The sequence below is a fragment of the Dryobates pubescens genome, chromosome 3 (assembly GCF_014839835.1).
Source record: "Dryobates pubescens isolate bDryPub1 chromosome 3, bDryPub1.pri, whole genome shotgun sequence".
NCBI lineage: Eukaryota > Metazoa > Chordata > Aves > Piciformes > Picidae > Dryobates > Dryobates pubescens.
Genome location: NC_071614.1, coordinates 47183868 through 47207214, shown reverse-complemented (window position 1 = coordinate 47207214; position 23347 = coordinate 47183868). Strand labels below are relative to the sequence as shown.

Sequence of the window (23347 nt, the reverse complement as noted above, 5' to 3'; positions counted from 1 at the left end):
GGTATGTGATCCTTGTGCTGTATGTACTAATTCCCTAATAAGTACTCCATCAGTTTGTATTCTTAAGCTAGCTAATACAGAGTCTCCAATCACTGATCAACTCTAAATCTATTAAAATTGATGCAAATCTGGAAACACTCCACTGAAATTATGCTGGCGGAAAAGCCATTGCCAGACCATAACCAAGCCTCTTGGGGAAAATCTAGAAGTCTGAAGTTCCTGGGAGTAGTTTTTTTATTGCACTAGCAGAGTAGGGATGTCTTCCTAACTGTTCCTCAAGCCCAGGACAGTCAGCCTGTACTTTCTGTAATGTGTAAGGGATGGAAGAAATCAGAAGCAAGCATATAATAAATCAACTGACAGTTTCTAAAAAATAGCTGTCCTCTCTCCTTAGTATGAGTGAGAGTAATGTTCTGAGGGCAGGAAGAATTCAGCTTTAGACAGAAAACTTTCCCCTGTAGGGGAACAAAAAGTGATCATTCTGTAGTTTAATCAGCCACAGGCCTCGTTTCAAGGGAAATAGCGTGTTGCCTGCAACAGCACGTGTAATAATGTTTGCTGGAACATAAACTACGGATAGATACCCCAAGATGGAAGGTCAGAAGTCAGCTGAGGATCTGACCACAGATGTTCAGCACTAGAGATCAAAATGCAACATACCTATTTCAGTATTTTTCCTCAAGGAACAGGTTGCAGAAACCTCTCAGCCCAGCTCTTTCCCAGCAAGTGCACTCACCCCGCACATAACAGAACTGCACATCACCATTTGCTGGGTTTCTTAAAGTTCACGACTCCTGATTACTCACTGTCCTGTGCTTATTTTCACGTTCATACGGCGAGTTTGCTCTGATCCACAAACACAGCTCCCTTCAATTCCTGCAATGTTTCTCAAGTCTGTCTACCAACAACAACAATCCAACGAAAAACGGGTCCTCATAACCAATCAGCCTTGTTATATCCTGAAAGCTGCTTTAACAAGCAGGGAGTAATACAGTGTAATTGGTACTCAACAATTTAATTGTTCTGTTCTTAAATCTAATATTGCAGCTGTGGGTTAAGTTTACACCATAGCTTTCAAGAGAACATGAAAGTGTGGTACATCTGTGCAACAGAAAGCTAAACGTCTCTCATCTGATGTGTTTACAATGACATTTGATAGCGTGGAATGGTTTGGAGTTCATTCTTAAAGCTGCAGAACCACCCTTCAACACTGCAAAAAGAAAGGAAAAAGTCTTCAATCTCCTTCAAGCAACTCAGCCCACATAAGCCTGATAATAATGCTGCTGCAGGCATTGCAGGGAATCTGCCAGCTGCAGCAATTCTTTCAAGTATCTTTAAGCAGTGGGAAAGTGGAAAATGACATCTCCCCCTTCAGATGACATAATTATTTGAAAAACTAACTACTCAAAAAAGTCTGCAACTAGCCAAGTGGAAAATAAAAACACCCCTGACATGCATAAAGCGCACAATAGTATTTCAGGAAATGTTATTAAGATGATGAATTTAGCTCATTTAAAAATAGTGGAGCTTTCAATTTAACAGGTGGCAGGACTGCTTATGATATCTTGAACTTCAAATTCTGCCTAACAACCTCAGCATTTTGTACTTGTTAGTGAATTTATTAAGTCCATAAGTAGTTCAAGAAACTTAGGAATGGGCCCATAAATGTCATCTGCAGTTTGTGAACTGCAAGTATCTGACTGTTTTGATCAAGGTTTTTACAGGAAAGATAAATGGTTATTAAAATTATTTACTACTGCTACACTAAAAGGGAGCAAGCCTGCTGAAGAGCTTTGGTTGTGATAAGATGTGGTAGGCTGTAGGTCAAATGCATTAGCAGAAAAGCATTTCTGTTTAAGCCAAGATTTTTTGTGTGTTGCAAAACTCGAAGTGTACTGAAGTGGCTGAAAAAGTCCATGGCGGGAAAGAGGCATTTTGCCCATCCCATAACCTGCTCTCAGAAACACATGATCTGATCAGGCTACTTTTCTTGTTCACTGCATTGGTTGCCTTCCAACGTATTCCATCCTTGGAGAAATGCCTGCTAGGACAACTTGGTTAAAGATGTTACTTTCTGCTCATCCCTCTGTAGCAGTCCACAGCAATGACTTGATTCATGCTCTTTAACAGGTAAAAGCAATCTCACTGCTGAAGCTCAGCTATATTACCATACTACACTGGAATACATTAATTTTTTAAACTTTATTACTTCAGTCACAGTTAAGACTATCTGAAGCCTCTTCATAAAAAGAGGCTGTAACAAAAGCTTTACCTTAGCAACTCGATCAGTGGATGCATTCATTCTGCATCAAAATCACCATAAGAAGGACAGATCTCCTGGAGAGGCAAATCTGTATCATTATTTCAGTCTCTGGAATACAGAAATTTGATACAACAAAATGCAAAACTTGAGCTTCCCCTCCTTTCAATTAACTGAGAAACAAATTGTCCTTAGAAGGGAAGAAATGCATTCGTATTTTTCAGTGTTTGGGGTTTCCCCCCAGCTTTCATAGCATCATAATGTTCTCTTCATGGGTGGGAAACTCAATCTTCAAGTTCAAGCCTAGTTTCTTCATACAGTTCAGGATGAGATGACTTGGAGTACCGGGAGTATTTGAGATGTAGAAAATCACCCAATTGATCCAGAGCATTCAAAACCTGTAAGACCACCATACTGTGTCAGTTCTCTTGGGAAAACAAATGCGGTTCTAGCAACCTCTACCTTACAGCAGAACAAGAAGACCATAAAAGTGTCACTTGAAGAAAGTTTATAGGTCAAATGGGCAAATTGCTTTCATTCTCCTGTAGTGAATATCAATGCCATTGTAGATGTACAAGAACAGAATTTACGTGCTCAGCAGGTTACAGTTTCTTAGTAAGTATATTAATTGATCACAGATGTAAAAGAATGACCTTTTTCTAAAAGCCCAGGGAAATAATAATCCTGATAAAAAGTTATCTTTGCCTGTGCAAAAGGGATGTGCAAGGCAATGCAGTCCCAAAGACTGGGACATTACACTGCCATTATCATCTCATTTTCTTAGATGAGACTCAGCCACAGTACTGATCAGAGTTATTGTAAATAGTCTGAATCATTTAAGACACTTATAATGCACTCCATTATCTTTTTGTATTAATATCACAGGCATAATTAATAATGCATTAATATTGTAATTTGCTGAGCTGTGTCCCAGTAAATTCCAAAGTAATCAGGGAACTCTATACCACAGAAAAGTAAGCTCAGTGTTCTGCAGCATCTGATCCACATTCAAGAGCAGCCAACCTTTTGGCATTGAAGAAGAAAATGTCAATCTTGACTTTGAGCCTGTTTCTGGGAAGCACTAAAATGAGCTCAAGAAGAAAAAGGAGTAATGTTTTATGTAGAGAGATAGCTTCAAGGTCATTAAGGAAGTTATTCTTAGGAGCTTGCCCTTTCACAGATCTTTCATTGGTTTAGTTCTAGGCTGAGATTCAAAACAATTTTTGCCAAAGAGAGAAGTTTTCATTGTGCTTGTTACCTGTTGTTACCCTGGGTTTAGGCACATTCACAAAGTCTTTGTCCTAAAAACTTCCCATCTGCAAGTAATTAAACTCAGGGCATTTCCATTCCTCCATACTGTAAGAACATTTAAAGAATGTGACAAGTACTACAGCAATGATCCACTCTCAAAGGCAAAAATACACCATGTTCAAGAATGATGGCTGGGGAATGTTTTGAGACCTTCACTGGTACCAGGAAGGAGCAACGTGCAGGTAGCAGGAATTGAAAATGCAATTATGACCAAAAGATGCAAAGGGCTTGACATTTAGGGGTGAAGAAAGAGGAAGAAAATCAAAGCAGCAACCTCTTGAAAATTACTCTTCCCATTGTTTCATCACCTGTTACTAGTTGCACAAGTGAAAATCTACACAAGTAGATTACAAAATCTACATGAGTACTTAGCTACGTCCTCTTCTATGCAATGCTATTGTTATCGTATTATACCTTGTTAATAACTACTGCACTTTTAAGAGCTGCAGGAATTTTACACTGCACACATGCAAGGCAGTGTTGTTTGAGACGGGTTTACACTGTCGTGGGAGCAGGTCAGCCAGGCAGGGCTCTGGCCTCAAGCTCCACATGAATCTCAGAATGCAAAAGGAGAGCCAGAGGCTCTCTGCAGGCACAGGTGTTTGTCTACATGAAGGAGCAGCATCTTTAACGCCTTCCGTGTTCGTGTGTTTCTTTGCTTTGACCATTGTATTTGTGTGAAGAGAGGGAAAAGAAAGACTGAAAATTACTGTTAAACTTCCATATTCCGAGCTGGTTTATTCTGTGAGTGAAAGAATGTATATGAAGCTAGGCCAAAAACACCTTTGGCAAGAAAGGGAGATGGAAGCTTTCAGAGGTTATTTTAAACATATTTCTGAGTCTATTGGAATTAAAGCTTACCGTGGAAATATCAACATACTCTTAACAGTATTTCTGATATCAGAGAAAGATACAGAACTAAGACAGGCCAGACAACACCAATTAAACTTCATTAGGTTCAGTTACAAGTATGGTTTACAGTTTCCACCTGTATGCCCAAGGCTGTCTCATATACTTCTGCAATTCAAGAAATGCAGAAATATGGAACGAAAATAAAGGTGCAGAAAACCTGATTTTCAATTATTTCCATGTAGTTTCAGGTCACCTACTCTGATATATTTGACATAGTATATTACTTTTATCTTGCTGTGCTCTTCCTGTAGGTCTTTATTAGTGATGACTGATTTTTTCACTATTAGAAATAGAACACAACAATTTAACTGTCCCATAATATATTTTAAAAAAATAATAATATCTATAAGGCTAAACCACCTTTAAAGATCAAGTGACAAGGCCAGAACAACAAAAGTAAAAGTGAATTATTGAGATTCAAAGCAACAGACACACAGTTTCTTACAACCTCCTTTGCATCTGAAGTTAACTTCAGCAGGACATCTGCTGTACTTACCGTATCTAACATCTCCCGTGTATGCGCAGCTGATACACAAAACCGAGCCCTGGATTCTGTGATAGGAGTAGCTGGAAACCCCACCACAACCACCCCGATGTTTTTTTCTAACATGCGTCTTGCAAAAGCCCTAAGGAGAGAAAATAATTTAAAAAACAAGGGTAAATTATCTCCAATAGACGACTCACAGAGAGAAAACATTCAAGTATAATAAAACAATGGGTAAAGTCCTGTCTTCAATTGCAGTGGATGGTGATATTCCCACTGAATTCAGTAAGGACCAGAATTTTACCAGCAGGACTGAGAGTCTTTGCTGCTCAGCTGCTCATGAAGCCAAGCGAGTGTCAAAAACGAGAAGCGTGATGGCAGCAAGGGCACTGTAGAATAGACACAATTCATTTATGTCAGTGAAAGGCTTTGAGTGCAAATCAAAATGTGGGCATTCACCATCCCAAACGTGATCGTTTGAGGCTGTGCCTTTAAGGAACAAACAGTGCTGCGACACGCTGGCTAAATGTTTTCGGTGCTAGAACAAAAACACTCTGATATTCTAAACGAATTTCATTGGTGGATGGATAAAATGCAACTTTAAATTGTAGAGCAGTTGGAATTTTTTCAGAGTCTGGTTTGGGAGTGTGGGTTTCAGCCTGTTCTCCCTGCCTGCTTCTTCGCGAACTAGCTGGAGTTGGCCTTCAGATAAGCAAAAACTAATCCTGCATGGGCTTTTGAAGCTTACTAACAACTCTTTTCCTTAGTAACTTGCCTTTCTTTCTCTCTAACCCCTTTCTGGGAAAAAAGGGAGGTAGTGGGGGAGAGAGGGGGTTACAGGGAGGGGATCCCTCCCTCAGGGAGGGATTTTTGTTGTGTTATTTCTCTTTGCTGTATATTTCTGTGTATATATTGTAAATACCTGTATATATTGTGTTATATATAACCTGCTTTCCATATATGCTTGTAAATATATAGCTTTGCTCCTCTGACTGGGTTAGCTGTGGTTTCTTACTCTGTGGAGGAGAGCGAGCCAGGCCCTCTCTCAACCTGCCACACCAAAGCACTGAAACTGGGCTTCGGGAAGGTAAGAGAGCAGGGTTGCTGCACACCAAACAGATCAAAACCAGCTGTGTGATGGTATCTTTGCTCCTACAATTACTCTGCCAGTTAAGGAACCTCTTGTGTCTTCTATACTAGATGTAGGGCACTTAGCCACACTAAGCAACTTGGAAATACTCCTAACAGCTCAGCACTTACTTACGCTATTCTACTGCTGACTTCTGGTCCGCATGTTCAAGACAGTGCGGAAGTGCTGCTGGATAGGTACTGAATGGCAAAATATGCAAAGAACATTCAAAAATCAGATGGAGAAAAAGAACATCCATCCAAACCAATTCATACTTCAAAGGCATTGTGTTGTTTTTAATGATTACAAATTAAAAAAAAAAATATCAAAATACTGTCAAAAGTATCAAGTAAAAAAAAAAAAAGAATGAGAGAAAAAAAACTTTTAAAACCACTGAATATTTGAACTGCTCAAATTTAAAATAGACTATAAGTAAATGATCAATTCACCTAACATTGTATCACAGTATAACTAAGGTTGGAAGAGACCCCAAGGATCATCAAGTCCAACCTGTCCCAACAGACCTCACGACTAGACCATGGCACCAAGTGCCACATCCAATCTCCCCTTGAACACCTCCAGGGACGGTGACTCCACCACCTCCCTGGGCAGCCCATTCCAATGACGAATGACTCGCTCAGTGAAGAACTTTTTCCTCACCTCGAGTCTAAACCTCCCCTGGCACAGCTTGAGACTGTGTCCCCTTGTTCTGGTGCTGGTTGCCTGGGAGAAGACACCAACCCCTTCCTGTCTACAACCACCTTTCAGGTAGTTGTAGAGGGCAATGAGGTCACCCCTGAGCCTTCTCTTCTCCAGGCTAAACAATCCCAGCTCCCTCAGCCTCTCCTCATAGGGCTGTGCTCAAGGCCTCTCCCCAGCCTTGTTGCCCTTCTCTGGACATGCTCAAGTGTCTCGATGTCCTTCTTAAACTGAGGGGCCCAGAACTGGACACAGGGCTCAAGGTGTGGCCTAACCAATGCAGAGTACAGGGGCACAATGGCCTCTCTGCTCCTGCTGACCACAACATTGTACATTTCTCTTGTGAAGCATCTGCCACATATAACAGTATTTTCCCAAGTGTTTACCAAATAACCCATGAACTTGAAGAGTGTTTATTTTGCCAACATGGCGGGGGGTTTTTTCTGTTTGTTTTTTTTTTTCTTCTTTTTCCCCCCCCTCCCAGTACTTACCCTATCTTACCAGGCATATAAAGGAGTAAAGGGACAACAGGAGAATCATCATTGCCATAAATGATGAAGCCCATTTCATGCAGTCTTCGTCTGAAGTACCTTGTGTTTTTCCCTAGCTGTCGCACTCTTTGGAGCCCTAAAACGAGTCAGTCAGGAAAACAGTCAGTGCAAAGACTGATGACAGGCAAGAAAGAGGGCCAAAAGGTTTGGATGAAATGTATCCATTGCTATTTGATTCAGAATAAAACCATGGAATGAGATAAAAGCAACTGTGTTGATTACTATGGCAGTGTAGCACAGACAGCAGTTATTCTGGTAAGCTGTTAGGTGCCTTTTCACCAGCAGAAGCAGTACTTGCTCGGGGGATACATTTTTTAATTCTGCTGAACAACTCCCTTTAAAGCCTCATGCTGAATAAAGCCTACTGTGTGACAGACAGCTACAGGGAAGTAGCTGTATGTCTTGGTGGAGACAGGCCATGTAAACAGAGTATGTTCTTTCTCAGCATAATTTGCTGTAAAGGGAATGTCCGCAGATGTTGATACAGATGTCAATACACACATTTCTTTTCTCATGAACACTATTCCATAGGGTCCCCATGTATCTTAGCTAGTTCAATGGATACATGTCTGGTTTGGGGTTTTTTAATTTTTTTTTGTAATTTTTTTTTATTCTGTGGCTGTAATAAAGCTGAAAGTAGAAAATATTGCATTTTTGGTCATCTCAGACTGATGATTTTGTTGCAGTTTTTTAGACAGAGGAAAAGCACGTGATAAAATTTGTTATTATGCGAGGTCTGATCTGCAGTTTGTTACCAATGTTCAGCCTGACTGCAGTGACTCTACTATGCATCTACATAGGTAATCTCTTGCTGAGTTCTGCTCAGTTTCCCTGTCTTCTTCTCTTGCTATTATTACCTCAATATCATTCTCTGACAACAGATTTAGTAATTCAAGACTTTCAGACACAAGTTTTGTTGTCTGCATTGTCCCTGGTCCCATTCTGCCATGAATCCATTGATGTGCTCCCCAACAAAACTAACAGGAGAGTGGAAAACAATTATTTTTAATGAAGGAAAAACAAAGCAGAATAAAAAACCAAACAATACCCCACCCCCAAATAAACCAACCCAAAAATCCAAACCAACCAACCAAACCAATCAACCAATGGAAAACCAACCAACCAAAAAAAACCCAACCAACCAACCAAAAACAAATAAAAAAAGCCACAACACCAAAACAGTAGAGAAAAATTTTGCTTGAAAAGTCACCTCAGCCTTTTGTTTTCTAGTGTTGCTAAGGAAGTGATTTTTGACAAGTGCAGTTGCTTCCCCAACTATCACATATAAAAAGGAAGAGTCACATCTGACATTACTGCAGGTAGGAGATATAGTATGTCCTTTCCCCACTCCACCTGCATTATATTTCACCACCAAGCTGATACACATGCTGCTCTTCCAGTGCTGCAAGGTGTTGACAGGGATGGTGCCACCTACCACATATCCATATGCTGTCTCCCCAGTACCAGTCCTAATTTCACACAGCCACTCAATGAATCAGGCCAGGTCCATCATCTGCCCGACCTCATCAGAAATAAAACTGCCAAATGGATCGATTCTCTAAACCTAATCATTGTGCAGCTGCTTGTGCCTGCCCAGCAGAAATGCTGGGAACATGTGGTAACACTGGGATTTAGCAAGACACATCCCAGCTACACTCCCAACTTTCATTCTCCTGCTGCTCATTAGCCCATACTTTGAGTATCATTTACATTATATCACCCTGACCACTGAAGCCTCTGGTACAACTGATTTCTACTTTTAAGGTACCTTTGCACAGATGTATTACATTTTCACTCTTCATTTACTGTTTCTTTTTATTTTACTTTTAATTCTTTCTTCATTTACTACTTTCTGGCTATTTCCTGATTTCTCATCTTCTTCCTTGTAACTGCTGTGGCCAGTTAGGCATTTGGGGCAGCTACTTATCACCTCAGACTCCATTCTATCCCACCACTTGCTGTGGCTTTTCTTCATATTCCCTCTTGGCCAGCATAGGGAATCACCACACCTACACAGACCTTTTTTCCATTAATCATTTCTGAGCATGCATAGGTTTGAACAAGATCTACTGCTTCATCTGTTCTGTATCTTCCCAAGTCAAGGTTCTGTCAATGTTCTGGCTGGGAAATTTATAGGGAAACTGGGACTTGCTTCACAGTGATCAGTGTTTTGCTGAACAAATTAAAAGATCTCATAAAACCAGTGCATTTGTAACTTTATGCACAAAACTGCCCACACAGACAACCTGTTAGTTACAGCTTCAGTCATTCAGTTTAAAGCATTCTGTGGAAGAGATCTGCTGGGTTAGAAAAGGCCACAAATAGTTTAACCATCTCTCTAATGCTGCTAAAACAAAACCAGCTGTGCCAGAGCAAGGAAAACAAATGAAACACAAAAGCATCCTACTACAAAGCCTTCCAGTCACTAATAAAAACAATAGTTTGTGGTATTTCCAAAAATATTTTTGGTGTAGTAGATCTCAAAGAAACAGGAGGAAATATTGAGGAGGAGAAATGGGGGCAGGGGAGATGGCAAGGAGAGGAAGTCAGAGAAGAACCACAGAGTAATGAGTTTGAAGTCTAAAGACAGATTTTTTTTTTTTCCCTGTTGGAATTTTTAAAGATTATATTAGCACCTCCTGAATGCCCAAATTACAAGGAGGAGGGTGGTGGAGTAACCTGAACTGGGGGCTCAAAACCGCTGCTGCTTCTTGCTATCTTAGCAGCCCCCGAACTAGTTTCCAAACTTTCAGTCTGCAACATTTGAAACTACTAGATTTTCAATTAGGGAAAGTTTTTGTAAGTGCAGATGTTCTTGGCCAATGCAGCTGAGGGCTTGCTGCCTTCTCCATTCTATTCAGCTGTTTACCACAACACTGGAAACAGAGTGTCAGCCATGCAAGATTCCAGGCTGTTTGCTATTTATCCAACCATATGCACATGGGCCAGAGTTGATCAGTTTGTCTGTCTTTATTTCAGGTACCAGAAATTTAGACTCCAAAGCAAGTTCCAGACAATCCCCCAAAAGTTGAACATTTCTTCTTTTTTACAATCCTCCCTTGCTAAACCTACATACCTCAACCAGTTTGTGATGGGACAGATCCTCTCTCAAGATTCCCTATAGATCTCTCTTCAGCCAGCCAGTGCTGATGCAAAAGGCCACTTTAATGTTTTAGCAACATCCCAGAGTAGTAATTTAATTTGCAAGGATGAATTACAGAGCCAAATAAAAGATGAGAGCATTCATATATATCTGGAGAGGGGAAAATAGCATGTCAGGAGATGATTGCTACACACTATTTGTGGGTGGGTGGCTGGGAGGAACCTATTTCTTTAGCAAATGTCAACACTTCTTTCTCATGTTAAGTTGTATGGTAAAAGACCACATACACACATCATATACACAACCATCTAATACACTGTCCTGATAAGAGCAGTAAAACCCTTAAAGTTTGTAACTGTATTTCAATGCTGATTTTTTGTTCCTTTACAGGACCCTCCATGTCAGATGAGGAGGCAGATCCCAGCAGAATATTTATTTTGGTCTCATTGGCCCCATTTCCCCCCCGCATTGCAGATTAAATCAGTATAAGAGTGCTGAATTCAGTTTAAAAACAGATCTTAGTCCAAGTTCACTGTGGTACGTTTAACCAAAGACATTGCATTTAAAAACTGTTTTCTCTAATTCTTGAGGCTGTGATCTTGTGTCTCTTTATTGAGTGAAAATCTGCAGAGCTGGACCCTTAAGCTGCATCTATTTGAGTGTAAGAATTTACCTATATGACCCTGAGTGGAGGAAAGCAAATACTTGTTCAAAAATTCCTAGCTTAAAAAAAAAAAAATGAGGATTTTCAGTGTATGCAAATAGCTTATAGCACAGAATGCAGGATATCCAGATTAAAACTAAGCCCACTAGTGCTCCAGAGTTTTTGGTCAAGGTTGAGCATGACCTTATTAAGAGCTCTGCATCTTTTTATTAGTTGAATTAAGAAGGGACAGAAAGAGAAAAAAAAGAACAATAAAAGATTCTTAAATTTCATAGAATTACACAGAATCACAGAATTATCAGGGTTGGGAGGGACCTCAAGGGTCATCTAGTTCCAACCCCCCTGCCCTGGGCAGGGACACTTTCCACTAGATCAGGTTGGCCCAGAGCCACATCCAGCCTGGCCTTAAAAACATCCAGAGATGGGACTTCCCATTGGAAGGCCTTCTCTTCTCCAAACAGCAACCCCAACTGTCTCAGGGTGGTCCTTACAGCAGAGGTGATCCAGCCCTCTGATCATCCTCGTGGCCCTTCTCTGGACACATTCCAGCATGTCCATATCTTTCTTGTAAAATTTCCTAAGTTATCTTCATGCTGCTTGGGACATACAATGATACACAGCCAGTTTATTTGGATTCCGTTGAAATGCAGGATTAATTACCTGGATGGTACCAACAATTAAAGAAACTGACTTATTGCATCTGCACTTCATCTACTACTGGAAAACTTGGAGTTTAGATTTGTTGCATCACTTCAAAAATATTTGGTTTACTGCAAAGTGCTAAGGTGTTGGCAATTTTGGGAAAAATGCTGGTTCTGTTTTTGTTTGACACACAATATTGCATACTGCCAGTTGCAGCCCATTAATTTCTGCAGGCTTTTCGAAGGCCGGATAGCTCAAAATTAATATGGTTTAGTTCAAAGAAAAAATGAAGAGAGAACATGAGAGAGAAATGATAAAAGATAGTGGCTTGCTCATGATTTATCTGAAGCAGCAAACTTTTTAAGAGAGCCACTTGGAGTAACAAACTTGGTAGATGCTTTGTCACAGGCCAGAGTATGGCTTCAGACCTACTCTCAGGGAGGAGCTGCTCTGGAATTTGACAGTGAGAAGGCATCTTGATTCCACTGCTGAGGGCCTGATTTCAGGCTGGTATTATATGGCAAAATTTCATGCACTTTATCAGAGCTTTGCTATTTATACCAGCTGAGGACCTTATCCTGGCAGCAAAAGAGATAGTAAAACTATCAGCTCTCTGAAAAAAAAGTTTCTTTTCCTGTTCCAGAGAGATCTGCTTTTCACTCCCGCAATATTTTAGCAAGCAGAGAAGCTGACTGTGTTCAATTCCTGCACCAACATTTTACCTTTGAACTCTTCTACTCTTGGAAATTCTGACTCAGTATATTGAAAACAGGAATAAGCAACCTCTAGCTTTTCATAGCGAGATCTCAGGTGTATTTTATTTGAAAGAGAGCTATTTTTCCTGAGCCCATTCCAGGAAAGATAATTCCACGCTGCACTTTTTTTCTGGCATGTGGTAGACTCTTCAAGACACAAATCCACCTGCTTTAATGTTATCCAGCTGTTGTTTCATAGGGGCTTTCTAGACAATTAGTTACAGAACCAAACTTTTACATACCGGTGTCAGTATGTCTCTCCAATTTGTGTTCCTTGGATAGAGAACTCCACTCCCTGTCCTCCTCTACTAAAAACTAGATAGTGAAAAGCAAGCTTTTGTAGGTTGGAAAAAAAAATTGGAAAACAATAGCTCTTCCCTACTAAACTGTTGCAGATGGACAGATCTTTTTTTCCCCCCTTCCCTCTAGTTCCATTCTAAGAGTAACACACATGTACCTCCATGTGCATTAAATCACAAATAGAACGCTGTAATACTGGGATGCCTAAAGGAAATATGTTGTCAGATTAAAAACAAAAAAACAACCCCAAAACCCCCAACAACAGCAGCAGCAGCAGCAACAACACAACAAAACCAAAACAAACCAACTGACTAAAAAAAAAACAACCCACCACCCAAAACCAAACAAAAACAACAAACCAACCAACTTTGCTATGAACTGGGGTGAAGTGAAGATACTTTATTCCACAACCTAATGCCAATTAGAAACTTAGTCATTTCAGCTTAATTCAGCTGCTTAAATAAACCCTTAAGGATGGACTTAGTCCAATTTTAACTGTGAACTGCTGCAAAACACTTTCCAGAGCAGATTAAGGGAAGAAAAAGTGTCAGTTTCAGCGGAAGTAGAAAGGAGTAAAATTGTACAAATTCCACAATTTTAACCTTATTTCTCAAACGAGTCAGCTATGCCTACCCAGAACCTTATCTATATTCAGATACTTAATGTGAGCATTCAGTGCTCTACAGAGTGGCAGGGACAGAGCAGCCAGCCTTGGTTGAGCCTTATTTACTCCCAGCACAGGTAATTAATCACAGTGCACGTCAGTGCCTCCACTGAAAGCCAGCCAGTGCACAGTGTGCTCCATCTGCAACACATTAGGTGTTTCTGAAATGCCAGTGATCTAAACTTCTTGTGGATTCCTTGGGCAGTGGCAAGCAGCATCTGGGAGGGACGAGGGATCCTCATACTTTATCTCAGCAGCAAAGACACCATTAAGAGGCAGCTGTGTAATGGAGCTGTATGTTGCTGTCCCAGGGAACAGGCTACAAATCACATTCAAGTCCAATTACACCCCTGCTCTGCCTGTGGTTACTACTGATTTGTGAATACAGGGGAAACATATCCACGGGTAGGGTCTGCTGGAGGACTACAATTCTGGTTTAACTTTGAACATAGAATAAGTGACCTCAAATGAGGTAGAATTTTGTCAGTCTTCAGAACTCTTTCCTGCTACTCCAAAGCCCCTGCTTGCTCAGAGCAGCTGACCCTCCATGGATACCTTTAGGGTTTCTTTATGAGGTGGACTTCATGGCAGGGAGTTCCACTGTAACAGGGTGTCTCATTCATTTTTAGTAAGGATGGCAAAATTTAGCTCTCTTTCATCATCCACTGCTGGGAGAACATCTGTGATGTTCAGCTTAGACAAATAGTAATTGTGACAGCATATTATCACTATTAGCATCTTCTCTGTCACAGTGACTAGGAGCCCTAGCCATGGAGCCAACAGGGAACAAGCTAAATTGAGTGCCTTAACTGTAAGCACATACTTACTTGGAATATTAACTTAAAATTAAGACAGAGATCAAGTATTCTGCTTGATGAGGACCTAAGAAAAGCAATCATCTTGGAACGAAGCAGCAAAATGAGACTTTGAGCCAGAAGAGTTGGAAGATACACTTTAGTACAAATGTTTCTGCAAGCTGTTTTGGGCAGGTTCAAGGGGTCTCGACTCACTAAGTATCTTGCAACAGGAGAGCTTACAGCTACAGTTTGATGATCAGCTCAGTCGGCACAGATATGTTCTGCTGCAAAAGGGATGGCTCCTCTTGCCTCCAGCTGCTGAAGTTCTGGCACTGGGATTCATGTAGCCATATGGTAGGTTGGCTCAGGGAACCAGTTTGGCTGTAGGCTAACCATTTGTGGGAGGGCCAGTTGTTTTTCAGCTAGATCAGTTCACTAATGCTGGCACAAAGAAAAGGGGGATGAATAAGTGGTTAGACAGGGAGGAAAGGGGGAAAAAAAATAGAAGAAAAAGAAAAAAAGAGGGCAAGATTGCCCATCCTTGCACCAGTATTGGTTTGTGCTGAGCTGAAGTGATGTGAAACTGAGGTCTTTGAACTCCCGAAGGGCTGTGACAGGCAAAGCTAATGTTTTGAAAGACTGCTGAGCGCAGATAGAAGTGGAAAATGTTGAAAACTGGGCGTTTGAAGAAGCTGGTCTTCCAGTTGTACAAAAAAATCTAAGGCAGACAGAAATACTTTAAAAAGGAACTTTAAAAAAAGCAAATAATTTTAATGTCAAGGCAAGAGAGAAAGCAGCGCTCTGCAGCTTCTCACAGTCTGAATGAGCTCAAATGCAACAACTGTGTGCTAAAGACAAAAAAGAAAACTAGTAGATGCAAAAAGACAAACCAATCAGCACAAATGGCAAAGTAAAGTAACATTGTAGGGAACCACCTTCTACCCAAACAACCTCAGGGATTATCTTTTAACTTAAGGACAGTAGATTCATGAGGATAGGGTTTTAAATTTTTCAACATGCCTTAAAAACATATGAAAAGTGCCTGTTGCTGTCAGCGCATTGTTGTTTGCCGGGCATTAAACAGACAAATGATGCCTTTGGAAATGCTGCAATTTGCTTTTTACTCGCATAATCTCTTACTAGTCATCAAGGCAATTGCTCTATATTCTCTAGCAGTCTTTGTCTGCCTAGTGATTCTATTTTTTAACCTATCAAATTGAAGTGTAAAAATATACTTTTGATACCCTCAGGCAGAAAGGGAAATAAATAAATAAATAAAGGTCTGAGGTCACAGCTGAAGGTGCTGTGTTGCACGCAAGTAAATGTACTTGGAAATTTGTGCAGGGTCCAAACACACTGAGTCAACTGCAGTCTCACTGTGGGGATAAAACTGCTAAGGCAGCTGCTGAGTTTCCTGAGGTATCTCCAGTGGTGTAATCAGAAGCCACAAGGAGAGCATATAAAAAAAGAAATCTATATTGTGAATTGTAAAGAGTAAGTGTCATGGGAACTGCTGCTTCCCATATCTCCTAATAAATGACGAGAAACATATTTGAGATGAAAAGTCCACAAAGGCTTAGGGGGATAACACGAAATTTGTATTATTTTGGTTTTAATAGACTGTATTAACTGAACTGTAGAACTTGCTGCCTTATGCTGCCAGAGGTTCATATGCTTTTGAACAAGTCTGTTATAGGAACTACAATAGCATCTGTGACATTATGCTACCAAGAGTAAATGTGTGGCCTTCTGCAAACTGTTGAGTCCTGTAAAACACGACATTGAAAAATGCCAGGACTCTACTAAAAATAGGATTTTTTTTCATTAAATTGGAAATACCTGTGTAATTTTTGTTGTCATCCTCTGACTCTTTTGATACAAGTCACTCAAGAGAACTTGGTCATTGTGACCCCATCCTATCTCTCTCTTTCATGGAACAACAACTGTGCATATCAGGTTTCAGGGAACTACTGTCTCCTAACTGTGCATATTTTTGTGCTTCATTTTCTCAACTCAGAGCAGAAAGTATGGCAAAAGAAGGAAACTGTAATAACCATCTGGGGGCTCTGTCACATTCTTGTGATGTTAATGCTTCACAACTATCACAAATATTGATATGGGACCTACCCATATATTTATAGATGGTTTCTGTGGGAGACACCATGTCGTCTCTGTATTTTTTCATTTATGTTAGTACAGTACTTTTAAAATGACAACTTCCTCATCCAGATTGGAGTCTCCTGCTGCAAAGGAAGGTAAGCACACATCTTGGTAGTATGCTTCCATGGCTGGTTGCTGACCGGAGAAGGACAAGAAATATCTGAGGTACTAGCACTGGTTTGGAAGGTCATGTGTTTGCTGTAGTTTCTTGCAGACACATTTGTTCCTTTCCCCGTTGTTCCATGTATCAGGCCCTTTTTCTTCACAGCCTCTCTGGTCAATCTTCTCAGCATCAAATTTTGGTCCTTGTCTCCATCCCTATCACCCACTAATTGTCTGTTCTTTGTGTCTCCTTTGCTTGTTAGAATCTCCTCTCTCTTTGATCTTCCTATTTCACCTCTCTGAGGTGACAATGCAGGCTGCATGCAGCTGCTCAGAGCTCCAGTCCTCTGCTCAGACTCCAGGTGGAAGATGCTCTACTCAGGCCTCCAAAACTCAGCTGGAAGACACACCTTCACTCAACAAATCTGGAGATTTATCAATGTTCATTTCAAGCAGAGAATAATTTGGAGACTTGTGACATCACGAGACTCAGATGAAATTTCACAGACATGGCAAAAATGGTAAATGAAACTACCATAACAATTTTGTCCCAAGGCCTGGAGAAACTGAAAAATCTTCATGGGGAAAAGGAATATATTTTTTTAAATTTTTTTTTCTTCTGCCCCCCCCCTTTTTTCTTCCAAAATTTGCAAGCTTCTGTAACTATATCTAGTAACCTTCTGAGAAAGGACCGAAGCCTTTTATATATATATATATATATATATATATATCTCCTGAAACAGAAGCCTATTGTGGATAATTTCCACAGCTTAGGTTTCATAGAATTATTTTTAAAGTGCTAACCAGTTCCTTCCTTGTAATACAGCTGTACCCCATACCCATAAACATCTCTTCATATCCTGCATACCCTGATTCCTTTTCCAAGCAACTGTATTCTTACTAATTGAAAAGGAAGAAAATACAGAGAACAATGATCGGGATACACACGAGGATAAACACAAGCCGCATTGGTGCATTTCTGGCCTCTGGCATTGCTCACTGTGTAACTCTACCTATCCTAGTATTTTTTCAGATCAGCTGCTTAACAAATCAGTGGAGGACAACTAGCAAGACATTGAAGGATGATAGCTGGGAAAATACAAAAGATGACTGTGTGAAATTCTAAAAAATACAGCATGAAGAGTTTTCAGAACAGCAATTTAAATGACCACATTATTCTTCCTTCTCTTAGGTTTCTACTAATCTACCAAGGAGTTGGCCAGGCAGTTCAGATATAAGAACACATTGGGTTAACACAATTGCCATCCCATTATTGAAGGCACTTTTCAAGAAGCACCGTTTTGTTAATATGGAACTTCTAGCAAACAAATGTAATTCTTTTCCAAATCATTCACAGTATTTTTTTGCAAGCCTCCCTCCCCTACAGAAATGCCCTCCAGGCTACAAGCCATCACTGGGCATTTCCTTATAAAGGACTGCTCAAATAAGCCTGCAGGAAGAGAATGCCACTTAAAATAAATTCCTTGTGTTGATTCAACAGGCTTACAGAGAACAAAGGGCAACTCTGGATCACCTGAAATTTTGCTGCCAGGTGTGTCTGCTACATGGCTCATGCTTTCACAAGGAGGGCTCACATCACATGCAGGATTCACCATTTTCTTTTACAGCAGACCAGAACAACTCACTTAGGGCTGCTGTTGTCCTTGGGAAAAAAAATATCTAAGAAGAGACAATGCTTTCTCTCTTCTGCTCTCCCCCTCCTTTCTAAGCCACGACCTTCCTCTCTCTGATGCCAAGGCAGCATTGTAGTGTGGTCTAGCACAACATATTTTCCCTGTATTTTGGGTCTTTTTTTTTTTGAGTCCACAAGACAGCCTAATGAAGGGAAGCCCACATGAAAGAAAAACCAATAGACTAAAATAATGAGTCTGTCTCAGAAGGGCAAAAATTATTTTTTTTACACATCATAGCCAGTTTGCTAGCCTTTGTGCAACACCCCAAGTTGTGATATATGATTTATTCATTTGTTTTTCCTATTCATTTGCATTTCATATTACAAGACAAATTTTTAAAAGCTGACAGAACACTAATTTATTTCATAAAGAATTTTCAGAAGATTTACTAAGTATTTATTCTGTGCGGAAATACAAACATTGTGTCATGAAACAGCACTGCTTCTGGAGAAGAAAAATGCTGCAAACTCTTGAGCCCTATGACAGTCAGACACGCACGTCTTAAAAGACACTGCCTTGAACCAACTTCTTCTATTAGCCTGCACAGAACTGCATGCAGACTCCCGCTAGCTGAAACTCATTTTTTTTTCAGAAGCTTTGAAGGTTTGGAAATGCTCTGCACGTTTAATGTTTCACACACGGCATCTGTGAGAGCCCAGAGCTCGTCACTCACGGAAGGCTCAGTGTAAGGTCGCCCTCTGATGGCAAGCTCTTCCTAGAGCTGTCACAGGCACAGCCTGCATGCCCGGTCACTAAGGCAGAGGAGAGATGGTCTTTATATGGGACAGGTTGCAGACCACGAGCATACGCAGCCTTGACCTTTCAAGTTTCAAGTTGGGAACAGCTGCTGCACTCTGACTTCTCTGCCAAAATGTCAAAAGCACCTTTTCCTTGTTGTCCACGTGCTGCACTGGAGTTTTGCTGCTCTTGTGATTGTACTCAGCAGACTCTGGCACTGGGACTGAATTCTCCATCCTTCTGTTTGTATACTGAGGTCTTGTAAATTCTGGCTTCACTGAAGGGTTGTGACAAATGTCTTAGTAGCCTCGTATCTATCATGGTTTGAAGCTGCTCTTTAGGGCACTGCAGCAGAATAGTTCAGAATAGTATCTAACCTGCTTTCATATGCCCTTTTCCCTTTCCATTCCTACTTTACTCTGGTCCTATCTATGAGGGAGGGCTAATACAGAATTACTCTGTTAGTCCAACACAAAGTACGAGGAGATAGCACAGTTCAGTGCTGCAATTCAGAGCAGAATCTATCTTGTATGAATGTGCAACTGGATGTTAGACAATAACACAATTTTCAGGCGTTCCTGACAGAAATTATACACATTCAAGCCTCACCACACTGAGTTAGTATTGAAGCCCTAGAACATTGAATACATCTCAGCATCACTTTGAACCACTAGCAGATGTGTCACAGCTATTTTGTTTCCTGCTGCAAAGAAAGCACATTGCACAGAGGATTGGACTGCAGCTTGAGGAGAAGGAGTACAAATATTCCTTTAATTTTTCATAAAGACACTAAGTCCTAATCCTTTTGGGACAAAATGTTCTTCAAAACTGGCTTTATGACACCATAATTCATGCCTGAGTGGGAAAGGAATAATTAAAATAATCTTCTCCTACTATAATTTAACATATGATACCTGTTGTGTTTTGTTTTCTTTTTGCCATGCTTGAGTTACCTGTTATTTTGAAAGCTCACACTCACAGAGAAGCTAAACTGACATCATATAGCCAATTAACAAAGGATTATACTCTTGGATCCCTCATACAGTGTCAGATGATCTACTTAAAGAGCAGTTTGTGTACTTCTATTTGTTGCTGCAAAGCAGGATGGGCTAGCAACTACAGAACCAGAAAGAAATAGAGTTGATAGTATTTGCAAGTATGAAGATTTTGCTCTTTACACTAAGAATTATTTCCCTTGCATTGCCTTCCCGTCCTACTTTGCTGTTGGATGACATTTTGTGTTGCCTGTATTCAGCAGATGCTCTGGTACTAATTGAAATAAATGCAGGTAAAGAAGGTGGCTTACCTTGTGTTGTCCCGTCTAGCCCCATGAGACATTTCATTGCCCTGATGATTTGCTCTGCTACGGGTGGACACATAGATGTGGCGTACACAGCACTGTGAGAATGTGTTCGTAAAAAGTCCACAAGGTCCTTGCGCAAGCAAAACAAAGCATAAATGAGCTTGAGCTGGCCAAACGGCAGATTGCCCTCTTAACTACTGTAGGAGTGAGAACATGCAAAAGGAAGAGGATGTTTTGCCTGTTATCGGTTTGCTTTCCTGGCTGCTACTGTTAACGCATTGCCCGAAGAAACACCAGGCAGGTGCAAACACTTTACCACATAAGTAGGGCAATTACAGCTGAAACAAAGGTCTGGAATAGAACAATGTTTACTTCTGTACTAAGCCTTACTATAAAGCAGCCAAAATAATGTAAAGAGCAATGAACAGCTGCACATAAATTACTGCTCAGTTCCTCTCTTGGTGGTGAAGCAAAGCCTACACGATATCGATAGTTTCTGTGCCACAAGACATAACCCAGTAAAAGCAAACTTACTGGGATCTGTGTTTGGCATATACATTTCTTGCAGCTGAAAATTCTCATCAGTGTGGCAGGGACTGTCCTGTTAGAGTCGATGTGATCTCTTTGACATTTCACTGTGCTCCTAGAAAAATCATTGCTCTACCACAGGCATGCCTAAAAGCATCAGTAACTCTTCCAAAGCAAGGGAGGAATTCAGTGCTTGATTGAGACCATAATTGATACAAATGCTTGTATATCCCAGTGCAAAACATCAGAGTAACAGTTACCACACTATAAGCTGAATGCATGATAGTGAGAAAGGGATGAAGCCTGTTCAAAAATTGTCTCTGATAAAAAAATACTACCAGAAAAAATGAACTAAAATTAGCAACACAAATTATCCCCCAAACATTTGTTTGTACAAGTCTATACTGTAATTCCAATATAAGGATAAAGATTTACCTAACCTTATCCAGGCTGTGCATAGCTATATTGCAACCGTAATCCTAGGGGTTTGCTCAAACAGGTGAGAAAGCTTCTGTGTTCTAGCTGATGCAGAATAAACAGTGCCACAGTGATGATTATGTATTTATTTATTTATTTTTGGTCTACAGAGGTGAATGCATGTTTGCTGCGTGCCTTGGGTGAGTAGTGGCCATCCAGGCCTGAAAGCCTGAGGCAAAGCTTAGAGTTATGCACAGGTGTGAAAAAGAGTGACCTGGTTTCATTTAAGAGAACTCCCAAGGGCTGATGATGACTTACTTTAAACTGCTTTTCACAGGTCTAGGCTTCCCCTAATTTAAAGATAAATTAGCCACATTGTCTTTGGTAAGAGTTGAACCTTCAGATATAATTTCAGGTAGAAAAAGAAACAAAGAAAACTGATCCTCGATGCATTATGATAGCCTGTTTTAGGATCTCCAGGGGCAAACCCAAAAAAGACACTAAGACAGACATACTTTATTCTTTGTTATAGCCCTTTTAGTCTACTCAAGTGCTACCCTTATTAATGAAATCCTGACAACAACCATATGGGCAGTCGAAACAGGCTTCCTACTCATTCAGCAAACTACTTAAGAAATACATTCAGCTGGGTACAAAAGGGTAAATACTCAGCCACCACTTGATACCTCTGCCAAGCAGCAAACCCGATGACATTTCACATTGGTGCTGATTAGGCTTTCTCCTCTTCTACACCCCCAGTTAAAACCAGCTCAGTTCTACTTTTTGTTGACATCTGTTGTTGACGAGAGGCTGTTTTGTTAATGTATGCAGAGCAACTGAGGACACAAATTTTACAATTGCAAAAAGCCCTCAGTAATCCTTTCTCCATCTTCCTAAAGACTGCAACTATGATAATCCATGACTGTTTGGGAATTTTATTATTAGTGAATGAAACTGTAGCTTTTATCTCTGATACTGCTCCACACACTGCTTACAAATGTGAAAGAAAGTAACAAGCAGTCTGCATGCAAATTAATGTAGTGAAGTATATTTAGTCAACCACAACATGTCTAAACATTTCCAAGGCAAACAATAATCATCAGGGTGGCACAGAAATACCCAATCCAAGCAAATTACACTAGAGAAAAATGAGAAAGTCTGACTGATGCGCACTCAAGATCCAGACAAAAATGGTGCTAACTTCAGAATAGCATTCCCGTAAAGCAGGCTATGTGAAAAGATAATGAAATAGAGCAAACATAACAAGGAAGTACTTCCCACCCCCTTGATGTTAAAATGTTTGTATTTTACCTTTTTGCCAGCTATGTATCCTCCAGCTGCACCAAAGCTCTTTGTGAACGTTCCCATCAATACGTCAACATCGTCAGGACTCATACCGAAGTACTCGACAACTCCTCGACCGGTTGCACCCACTGCCCCGATGCTGTGAGCTTCGTCCAAGTAGAGGTAGGCTTTGTATTTCTTCTTCAAGGAGACTAACTCTGGCAGGCGCACGATAGACCCTTCCATGCTGTGGATGAAGAGAATCGTAGATGAACAACACATCCTGCAATCTCTTGCTCTGCAGGTGTTGCTGGGAAATACAGGCTTTAACTGCCTTCTCCATGAAACACCTTCTGCAACCTCACTTAGCATTTACAGTTCAAAGGTAAATTGCAATCTGTTCCCATCTACAGATGAGTACAAACCAGTTAAATGGGTTTAGAATGCAAACAATCAAAATAGTCTTTAGCAAATTTTCAAAATGCCAGAAAAGTGAAGGAAAGTTATAAACCAAAGGGGACATACTCACCCAGAGCAGCACATTACAATTCACTGCAGAACAAATACTCTAATGAATCCTAAGGAACCACTATCATTCAGTTCTTGCTTAATTGCCAGCTACTGTAGGAAATTACTCTTGCGCAGAGGCGTTGGGTCTAACATACACAGGAGATGGGCCACATGAAACACACAGGTGGTGTCATAACTCTGAGAGGCCCCAGTCTTCAGAGTGGACAGAACCAGCTGTTAGAAAAGGCAGTTCAAATCCACTCTTGCCAATTGTTGCTCCTATATGTACTTCTATGTATGCTTCTGTATGTACTGTATATGTACTTCTCAGCAAATGTAT

The 23347-nt window shown here is 40.5% G+C and overlaps 1 protein-coding gene across 1 annotated transcript in view; it reads right to left on the bottom strand.

The window, feature by feature from the left end:
* Positions 1-2375: 2375 nt before the first annotated feature.
* SPTLC3 (serine palmitoyltransferase long chain base subunit 3) overlaps positions 2376-23347 on the bottom strand; it is a 183206-nt gene continuing 162234 nt past the window's right edge. Inside the window, exons 10-14 of the mRNA XM_009906893.2 lie at positions 22525-22744; positions 20272-20398; positions 7287-7422; positions 4980-5109; positions 2376-2658 (exon numbers count right to left, since the gene is read on the bottom strand). Of these exons, the coding sequence (XP_009905195.1) occupies positions 2545-2658; positions 4980-5109; positions 7287-7422; positions 20272-20398; positions 22525-22744 (727 nt within the window). The 3' untranslated portion in view covers positions 2376-2544. The remainder of the gene's footprint in view (positions 2659-4979; positions 5110-7286; positions 7423-20271; positions 20399-22524; positions 22745-23347) is intronic.